Genomic DNA, 9,879 nt, shown 5'->3' on the forward strand with positions numbered 1-9,879 from the left:
GGGGTCGAATTCCTTATTGGTGGAGAGAATTGTAACGACCCGATTATCGGTCCAGTCATTTCGGCCCAGCAAAGCCCAGTAGGTTTGCAGGAAAACCTAGGTGAGTCCCCACTATTTAAACAAAGCCTCCCTATTATTTTATTCATAAAGTCTCACTACGTCGAAACCCTGCAGAATCAGAGCCGTCAAGCAGATCCGAGTCCATACCGTCAGTGTCACCGTCGACCGAGATCGGAACCGCCAACCAGTCGCCGTTAACAGCCGAAGGTAACCAGAAATCGTCCTTTTCGATTTGTTTTTAAAACGGTCGTCCATTCAATCGATCATAACTCACTAACCGTTTGGAATTTTGTAATTTTAAGACCACCATCGTGACTGTGTCGTCGAGACGAGTCAGGACCAGGAAGATCAGCCGGAGAGTCGCTCAAACCCGCCGTCACGCGCCGCTTTTGTCCCGCGATGTTCCGCGTGTGTAGCTCACGCGCCACCACCACCCGCGGTTTTCCGTCACCGCCGTTGATCCCGGTAAGCCGCCGTCCCTTTTCAACCGCCGGTGACTCGGCCGTTGACTCAATCGGTGACTCGGTAACTCGGCCGAGTCGACTCGGCGAGTCAACACGGATCCGGTCAACCGGTTAGGTTAATTGATTTTTGGTTTGGTTTAGGCTAACCGGTTATTTAATAAATAGATTTCTGGTTTAAATTAATTGAATTGGTTAAGTTAAACCAGCGGTTAAAATTGATTTAAATTCGGTTATGGAAAACCGATTTGGTCTAATTGAAATCGATTTTGGTTTGGATAAACCGATTGGTTCATTTCGATTTCAATTTGGTCAAGGGTTGACCGGCTTGGGTCAGAGTTGATCGGGTTGACCTTTGGCCAGCGGGCTGACTTTTGACCAGATCGCCGGTTATCCGTTTTTAACCGTTCGAATGGCGTTCTGACTCGATTTTTTGCCCTGATTTCAGATTTTCAGTCTGTTTGAGCAGTTGGAGTTCATAGCTACTACTTTTCCACGTTGCTTAGGTGAGGGTCTTTTCTCGAGCTTCTCTTACACGACTTAGTACCACGAATAAGTATAATTTATTTCTAATGTGTTTCCGCCTGCGTGAAATTGAGTCTGTCATTGCTTGTTTAGTTTGTAGGTTCTTTGCTTAAACTGGAACTAGGGTTATAGATGGTTCAACAATACTTGTTCATTTATAATTGATAATATATATATATATATAGTATATTGATGTGATTTGGATGAAAGCCGACCATGGGTGTATCGGTTGGAGACAGTACATTGGGTGTGGTGTTTGCTGCGGCACAGCGTAGTCGACCGGTTGTGCCAAGGCGTGGAGGTCGATAAATCGTCTACGGGCGTGTGTTACCGAGCACATATTCGGTGGTGTTTTGGCCTGTTAGTGGGCGGCGAGTGTACACCTCGCTAAGGCCATTGTTTGATCTCTGGGTACTTTAGGTACTGTGTTTGCAATGTGTTAGGATTAAATTATATTTATTCGGAGTATTATGTCCGGGTCCATGGCCTTCGGGTTTAGTATCTCATACCTCATTGAGTGACATCCCCGTTACTCACTCCTTATTTACCCCCTTGCAGGTGAGGCTGATGAGTAGGAGATTAATCGGACAGCTGGTGCTTTTAGGTGTTTTCCTTTATTTTATTTCTCGGACTTATATCTATTATTTCGACGATTATTTCAGTTATTTCGACTATGAGATTTATAGATTTATTTTGTTATTTATATGAAAGTCCGACATTCAGACCTTTTACGGATTTGAGATATAAGTTGTTGATTAGTAGCACGCCAGTCTCGAGTATCGATGAGACGGGTATTACAATATCACGACCACATGGCGCTTCCTCTCTTTTCAGTACAACGTGTGCGTCAACAGATGCAGGGTAATCTTTTACCTCATTTCAAATTTTTACGTCTCCAATATGACAGAGGTGACAGAACAAACAAATTAAATTCGTCCAAAGAAAAGAGAGACAAAAAAAACTCGTCCGGTAAGGTACGCATCAAAAACATGAGAATGTCAAGCAATCAGATCTCTACTATCTTATCTAAAGCAAATTGAGGTATTTGATGCAAAAAAAAAGATTGTAGTAGCAACAGTGTTTTAAAAGCGAAGGTAGATAAAGAAAGTAAAAGGAGTCTCTCCTGTGGATTTATAATCTTTGCTCAACCCAGAAAGTTTACAAATCACCGCACATTTTGCCTGGTCTTGATCATCCGCTTTAATGCCGACAGCCAGAAGTTGCACTCATCCCATTCGCTGTTCGTCAGAAGTACCTGTTCCGAGTCATCAACACCAACAATGATTCTTTCTTTCTTTCTTTCTTTCTTCTGTCACTAAATAGCAAGGAACCAGAGATTCACTAGCTTACCTGTATCTGAAGGGCGGTACTGAAGTCATGGTTGTCCAGAGCTTGGCAGAGCTGTCCGAGTTTGTCTGCGGCACTCTTGGCCATCTCTCCGCTATTGAGTTTCACAAATAAAGCCCCTAATTTTTTTGAATTGTCTTCTATCTCACGCTTCTTAGGAGGATTTGCACGTGCGCCTCCCAGTGCTTCCGATGTCTCATTGAAAAGCCTTGTCAACGTTGCTACCACAGGTTTCTGGTGGGCTGGATCAGAATTTACAACAGGTGACCATTTGACTTTTAAACTCAGAAACAAAACAGACAAATGGTGCTGCACAGTACCTGGGACGTTGGAAGTATCTGCAGTCTGAACAGTTGGTGGCGGAGCTGCAGGCGCAGGGGCTGCCTGCGGTGCTGGAGGACTTGCTGGTTGCACAGAACCTATTACAGATCTTGGAGCAACTCCTGGAGTTGACATAGGCGTAAATCCTACGGGTCCAGCTCCTGGAGCAGCGACTTGGGACATCATGGGGTTAGAATATTGCCCAACTTGCGAAGGGGCAGAAGGTACATATGAACCAGGACCAGGAGGAACAGGGTATGCATTGTTAGATGGTCCCTGATGTGACGTACATGTAGCAGTTAGCTTAGTTAAACTAAAAAGTGCGTGAAACATCAAACACAATGAGTCAAAAAAAAATTCACATACGGTGAATGAATGGGAAGCAATGGTTGGCTGCTGATATTGGTTTGCATTCTTCAGTGCAGCGGGAGTTGAAGGCACAAAAGTAGATCTCATGGATTGCTGAGCATTGCTTGCAGGAGCCGGAGGATAAGATGGCTGCATATACACAGCATAGTCAACAAATTGACCCAAGAAACCTATACATAACAAACAGGATATTTCCCCACCAAAAACTCATTTTTCACGAGCTCTAGGATATAGATTCTACAGAACTGAGCTGAAGGAAAGATATTCATTTTTCCGACATGACATTAGAGGCAGTAATGTTCGTCTTTGAGTATATTTTTTTCGTCAAAGAGCGAGATACCTATAATCCATCCCAATACTATGACAAACCACACAAAAGAAGAGACCAGGCATTTGAACACCACATATCCAGATGTCGTACTATTTTTTAAAAAATTGACCAACGCCCTAAAAATTGACCAACGCCCTATTGAAGATCATAACGGAAAATCTCCTAATCTAGACATCTGAAAACGCCCAGATGAGGATGGATAATGCATGGTGGTAAAAAAAATGAGCAAAAGAAAATGCAACAAACCAAAACTTCAGAAACCTGCGGAGTTGGCTGAGCTTGGTGAGGCATAAACATGGTTGCTTGCTGCATGGGTGGATTTACAGCTGTGGGGCCATATCCGCCATAAGAATTAGTGTATGGTTGTTGATACTGATTATCATATGGGTTACTAAGGACGTTTGGTTGCGCCTGAGTTGGCTCCTAAAACACAGAAGAATAAAAGGATAAGTATGTTGTCCGTAAAAGCTAAATGGATTCCAGAAAGATCCAAGCTCTAATCTAAAGATAGCTGCAGACTAAAAATGAAAGAGACCTGGTTATATGGTATGGTGCTTGGAAGCTGAGTGTTGCCTGAAGCTACAGTGCTTGTCTCTGCAGATGCAATTTGAAATGATACGCTAAGTTATCATCACAATTCAATCCTCTAAAGAAATAACCGAAACACTACTGCATACGTACCAGGTTCTGCAGAAAGAGAAATGCGATCACGTAATATAGAAAGTTCAGGTGACAAGCCACCAGAATCCAGAACTTTTAAGTACTTCATTGCCGTTGAAAGAAGCCCTTGGCTGGCCAATATCTCCGCATAACTCTCAAAGAGTTTACACAGGGATGCGCTGAACTTTTTGTTGCCAGTTGCCAAAGCAAGGACAAGAGTCTTCTCCATAAGATCCTATTAGACGAAAAGAGCAAAAGAATATGAACAAGGTAACTTAATTTATGCAAAACATGGAAAGTGATACACACTTGAAGAAGCTCGGCATAAGATCTTCCATCACGCTCGTTTGAAAGGCTCCTCGACCAAATTTCTACTGTTCTGTCAACATTGCCTGCGCAAATGTAACACAGAACTGCAGCCAAAGTGTTACCAGCAGCCATCAACTTTGAGGCAAGGACATCGCACAGGCTGCTCCATTGTTCTCCTTGTGCAAACTATTTGCGAATGTATATAGGAACAGGATTAAATACAAAGCATTTTATCGTGACCTGAACAACGTCGCAGTTGCATGCATATGCGCACTGACGAGTTGTTCATTGTTTGAAGAGCTAGAGTGATAGGAGATTATATTTTGATCAAGTAAAACATGAAAAGCAAGAGTTTCAGAAACTTACAGTGCATAGGAGAGCAAGAGTTTCTTTCCAGTACTTGTGTGACCTTGTATGGACAAGGCCGGTGAGATCGTTGTTCACCATTGCAGAAACAACCTGAAAGCAGATTAGCATACAGTAGTTTAGAGGCTTATCGACCATAAACAGGGATGTAGATGGCACTTACCTACATATAAAGTTAGAACGCATATACATACCTTCATGAAAGGTGCACTGCTCATCTTCAAATATTTCTCACGAGTACTCTCCCACAACGCTGTACCACCAACATGAGCAATAACTAAAGCATCAGCCATCTTATTTGCAGATATACACTGATCCACCGCTTCCTTGTAATCTCCAACAACCAAAGCACGCTGGATGGCATCATCAAATACACGGTCAGAACTTTCATCTTCTTCTTCTGGCATTTCTTCAGTTTCTTCTTCTTTGGCAGTAAAATCTGTGTCAGGGGGCATAAAATCTGTGGCAGAGGTAGATACGGGAGTATCCGGTTTAGCAGGAAAGTTGTTGAAGAAGTCTTCTCCATTGTCCATAGCAAATGCAGCTGCCTCGTTACTTTCCTCAGGCTCCCGTGCATGCACTGCAGTATCCTCTAATTCGACGCCATTCAGATCTGAAGAGAGCCCATTTACAGCCTGATCCTGTTCTACAGAAGGTAAACTAAAGCCGAGGTGGCTGATCAACTTTGTCCTTGTAGTTCCTTCCTCATCAAACATCATTTTCAGCAAGCCCCATGTCTCTTTCTCTTCTTCGGATCTGCCAAATCAGTGAATTGAAACAGAGCAGAGTTCAGTTGTCGGATGAGTTTGTCAAAGAAGAATATGAACAATTTAATCACAAAGATGGAATACTCAGTCTCTTCAGATTTCTTCTCACACAAACCCCTTAGAGAAGTCTTATCTCCGTTTTCTATGGCGGCTTCAAATTCAGAAGTACGACTCACTAAACTCTGTTCTGTTACCAGGCTGTGCAAGAAAACCTGAACATGAAATCTAGCCAAGTCAGAATTGATGAACAAAAGGAGTATAATAGACAATATCATTCCTATAAGCTAACCTCAGACGTAATGCATGAGGCACCCTTCGGAGGGGCCTTTGACTGAAACGATACTAGCTTTCCCCCAAATCCAAAAGATGCACCAACCGGGCGCTTATACCATTTCGGTGCTTTTAAATAAGCTGTACAAAGAGGATTACAAGAAGTGACGTTGGTTCTAGTGCTATTCAATCCTCCAACAAGGAATGATAAAGGTAATTATGGCAAACAAAATTGTACAGAATGGGTAAATGACATTACCAGTACCAAAAGTATTGTCTTCAGCACCATAGCGGCTGCAACCCTGCACCAAAGGTTGAACTCATAATTTTGTAATTTATTCTAATTGAGGAATTGGGAGAGTCCAAAAGTCTTGCTAGTAAGGTAATTCTCAAACGGTAGGTGCCAAAGATTTAACCACCAAAACATTTCATCACCGGTAAATCAACAAATTTGGAAACCGAAATCTAAATTAATATTGGGTACGAAAACAGTCAATAAGGCTGAATTCACAGTTCGTATTATATTATGGTCTCATACATTAATTTTCACCTAGAACCGAACAATTTCAAATACATTAAACTACCAAGATACCTCGATGTTGTAGATGCCAATTTTCCCATCAAATGACGATGCTGATATAACTCCAGGTATCTTTGGGTACCAATGAACATCAAAATTCCAATTGTTGCCAGCAGGTAACTCAGCCACAATCTGATACAGTTGGATAAAGTTCAGTCTAAATGAAGATTCGCTAACTAATTAGCGGATGAAAGCTAGCAAATATGTATATTTCATCAATTCCATCGCCCTACCTCTCCTGTATTAGTGTCCCAGCAAATAGTTCGGTTGTCCTTAGCACAGGTAAGAAGATATGAGCTATCATTTGGACACCACTCCATTGCAATCACACCTGCAAGATAAGAAAACAGACCACTACAATTCACCAAAATGGTACATACTAGAAGAAACGAAGACAACAGGAGTATGAGTGACCCTAAGATGGCTGATCTACAAATGGAAAAAGCATTTTATAGAAATGATTTGAAAATACCTTTTTGGTGTCCAGTAAACTCGCGCACAGGTGACATTGTATTCCTCATATCCCAGAGCTGATTGTGGAGACCTTAGGTTACTAACTAAACGAACCAAATTTGAAAAAAAATGAGGCAAGACATTAAATGATTCCTTTACCTTCAGAGTAGGTGAACTGTCGTCATCGGATGCAACCATGATCTGAGTAGCAATGTCAGGGTTCCATTGTAAAACAGAGCACCGGCGTCGAACTGAATCTGCAAAGCTGTTAATAGATAATAGCCAGATCAAGGTTTCTATAGCAAGAATAGAGCGCCTCATTAATATCTTATCACATAAAGAAGTGTATACTTACTTAATCAAAGGCTTCTGCTTCCTCAAGTCCCATATTACTGGGGAAAAAACACAGATGAGCAGAAGCAGAATTAGAGTTGACAGAAAAGAACTACAGATAGAAAAAGGGGGTAGTAAAATCTCACCAGTAGTCCCATTGTATGAGGTAGATGCCAATATCTGTTGAACTTTTCTATTCCACGATATAAAGGAGATTTCACCTTGCGTGGAAGAACCACTGCCCTGCATACGACACTCGTTTTAAGACTCCAGGATTCAACTAACTGATGCATGTACAAGTAAGTGATGGTTAACCTTGAGAAGGGGAAAATGAGAAGGCTCAGAAGGCTTAGTTAGATCCCAAATGCAAATTTCCCCATCATCAGCCCCAGAGGCAAGTAGATTTGGGGTGATAGCATTAAACTCAAGACCACGAACCTAATAAGGCCCAAGGAAAAGTAGCACGCATGAGCAGAGTTAAAACAAAAACAAACACAAGCGTCTAGCAAGAGAAAACTCACGGGGCCTTTGTGAACTGAAAGATGTCCAACGAGTGCATTTACGCCGGACTGGGAACTGAAAAATGAGACAGTAAACTCAATACCAAAAAGAAAACTAGATAATGATTCGTCTACGCTGCGATAAGGTGCCTTCAATTTTCAATTACGATCCGTGTTTATGGGATAAACAAATAAATCCAAATGTCGATGAATATCAATTTGAAACGAGAAGCACCTGGTTAAAGAAAGCGGATTCCACAGATCTATATTCCCATCGCCAAGGCCGCCGGCAATGAGACCGAGGGAGAACTCATCGGATCCAGATCCGTTTCTCCCCCACGCGAGTCTATGGAATCGCTCCGAGCAGGGGATCTCCCCAACCAGCGGCAAATCGCGATCGTCTGACTGAAAATCGAGCTTGAAGATCTCCAGACTGGCGGAAGAGCTAAACGACAGATCCACGGCTCCCGCCATGGTTCCGGCGGCAATGTAAGGAGCGTCGGGAGCAAGCGCGACGGAGGCGGATCTGTCCACCCCCTTGATGCAAGCCATAATCGAAGGAGAAAGGGAAAATCAAATGGGATCGGTGATCGGGGAGGTAGAATGTGTATGTGGATTAGGGTGTGAACTTGTTATGTAAATTGGGATCTCAAGAAAAAGGAGTTACCATTTAGAATGAAAAGAACAAAAAAAAAGATAATCTATCTGAGCTTCTCGAGGGGTGAAACTGTCTTCTCGCGTGAGTCAGGGCAGTTTGGGAACTTCCTCTAAGGTTCTCCGAGCCATTGCAAGCATGACACGTCGCCTACTCTTTTTAGGCCTAAGACCCATCTCAGTTAGGTGGTTAGGCCTATAGATTTATCATCCCCAATGGGCTGTCATGTGTTAAATTTGCCCAAATTTATTTCTATGATTATCGGTGCAGATACAATGACAGTCGCTCGCTGCTTTAATATTTTAAAATTTTATTATTTCCTTTATATTTTAAAATTTTACATAATACTCTTTTTTTCTTTTGTTTAATATTGTATATTAATTCAAAACAGACATGGACAAAGTTACAATTTTGGTGTACCGGAAAACGGTAAAACCTAGTTTACAGGTGAAAAAATGAAAAACATCAACATATATCAAATACCGACAAATACAAGTCATGGGAAAGAAAGCATAAAGGAAACCGAAGCTTCCTACTCCGGTTGGACGCAGTGGTCATCATATCTCCGGGATTTCACTAGCTCAGAGTGTCCAATCCCAAGCTTATCCTTTACCATCGATGATATACCACACACTGGAGGTGCCCCGCGGCAACAAAACAATGACTTCGACAGAAGATGACTCTTAACCCTAATCGTCTTTCACTAATATAGACGTTTTCGTTTCACAGGTTCAAGACTTCACATATCTAACTGTTGGGCGTAGATTTACATCATCTTTCAAGGCCCATTGGACAATGAACTAAACTCATTTTATTAGGAAACCATATACTTTTCCTTGAGACACATCTCTTTAGCAAATAATCTTCTCTTTTCCATTTAGACCTAGAACACATCCTATAAAAAAATTATACATTTTTTGATTCACTTTACACTAGAAATCATTCTTGTAGTGTAATCTTTGATCAATAAAATCTCTTGGATGTTCTTTTTCTCATTTGATTCTATGAATATTTCTCCTAAACCTCAAGAATCTAATCATTATCTTTAGATTCTTTATTGTATGATCCAACAAACATCACCAGCATAAACACTTTTTTTGGATCAAACAATTGGCGCTAGAAGGAGGGGGACAAGGAAAACTATCATCAAAGCATATCAAACTTGAGAGAATCTAGATATGTACTCGTTGGTCTCCATTTAATCTTTGCCTAAAACAACTTAGTTGTTTGGGCTCAAAGAAAAAGATGTTGTTTTGAGAGCCCAAATTAGATCCAACAAGTTTCATAATCACCTTGTCCTCATCATCTGGATCCCGACGACGAGCCACACACAAACCCACCGAAAAGTCATTTTTGATTTTAGGAGTGGCCGGTCAAAACTCATATCGGTTGAGTTCCATTCCATCATCTCCTACAACAAGTTAGCATGCGACGGAAGGAATGAAATGGGAGGAGTGACTTACCCAAAGGTCTCGACTTCTATTCGGTTTCGAGAAAAGGGGAGATGAAGGCGGCGAAGAAGCAAATCCACGCTGTCACGACATGGGTTCGCCAGCAACCACCGAAAGTCAA

At 41.8% G+C, this 9,879-nt stretch overlaps 1 protein-coding gene across 2 annotated transcripts; it reads right to left on the bottom strand.

Annotated features, from left to right (window-relative positions):
• Nucleotides 1-1,956: 1,956 nt before the first annotated feature.
• On the bottom strand, nt 1,957-8,343 carry LOC106300148 (protein transport protein SEC31 homolog B-like). Of its 2 annotated transcripts, none has more exons than XM_013736233.1 (22): nt 7,888-8,343; nt 7,674-7,728; nt 7,468-7,590; nt 7,299-7,395; nt 7,175-7,211; nt 6,979-7,084; nt 6,839-6,896; nt 6,600-6,697; nt 6,379-6,498; nt 6,046-6,088; nt 5,806-5,927; nt 5,601-5,728; nt 4,944-5,505; nt 4,750-4,842; nt 4,384-4,569; nt 4,096-4,309; nt 3,950-4,008; nt 3,676-3,837; nt 3,081-3,212; nt 2,714-2,990; nt 2,397-2,635; nt 1,957-2,301 (listed from the first exon to the last, which is right to left on the bottom strand). In XM_013736233.1, exons 1-22 carry the CDS (start codon nt 8,202-8,204, stop codon nt 2,212-2,214), a joined length of 3,318 nt encoding a protein of 1,105 aa, XP_013591687.1. In that variant the 5' UTR covers nt 8,205-8,343; the 3' UTR covers nt 1,957-2,211. The 2 variants fall into 2 exon arrangements, with proteins under 2 accessions (XP_013591687.1, XP_013591688.1); XM_013736234.1 differs by having other exon boundaries at nt 6,052-6,088; nt 7,888-8,204.
• Between the last annotated feature and the right edge of the window lie 1,536 nt (nt 8,344-9,879).

Source organism: Brassica oleracea, chromosome C6, assembly GCF_000695525.1.
Source record: "Brassica oleracea var. oleracea cultivar TO1000 chromosome C6, BOL, whole genome shotgun sequence".
Classification (NCBI taxonomy): Eukaryota; Viridiplantae; Streptophyta; class Magnoliopsida; order Brassicales; family Brassicaceae; genus Brassica; species Brassica oleracea.

Coding starts and splice junctions, on each gene's coding strand:
- LOC106300148 (XM_013736233.1), bottom strand. CDS start 8,204: ATGGCTTGCATCAAGGGGGTGGACAGATCCGCCTCCGTCGCGCTTGCT. Junction 7,729..7,887: donor AATCCGCTTTCTTTAACCAG/GTGCTTCTCGTT, acceptor CTCATTTTTCAG/TTCCCAGTCCGGCGTAAATG. Junction 2,302..2,396: donor GTACCGCCCTTCAGATACAG/GTAAGCTAGTGA, acceptor GACTCGGAACAG/GTACTTCTGACGAACAGCGA.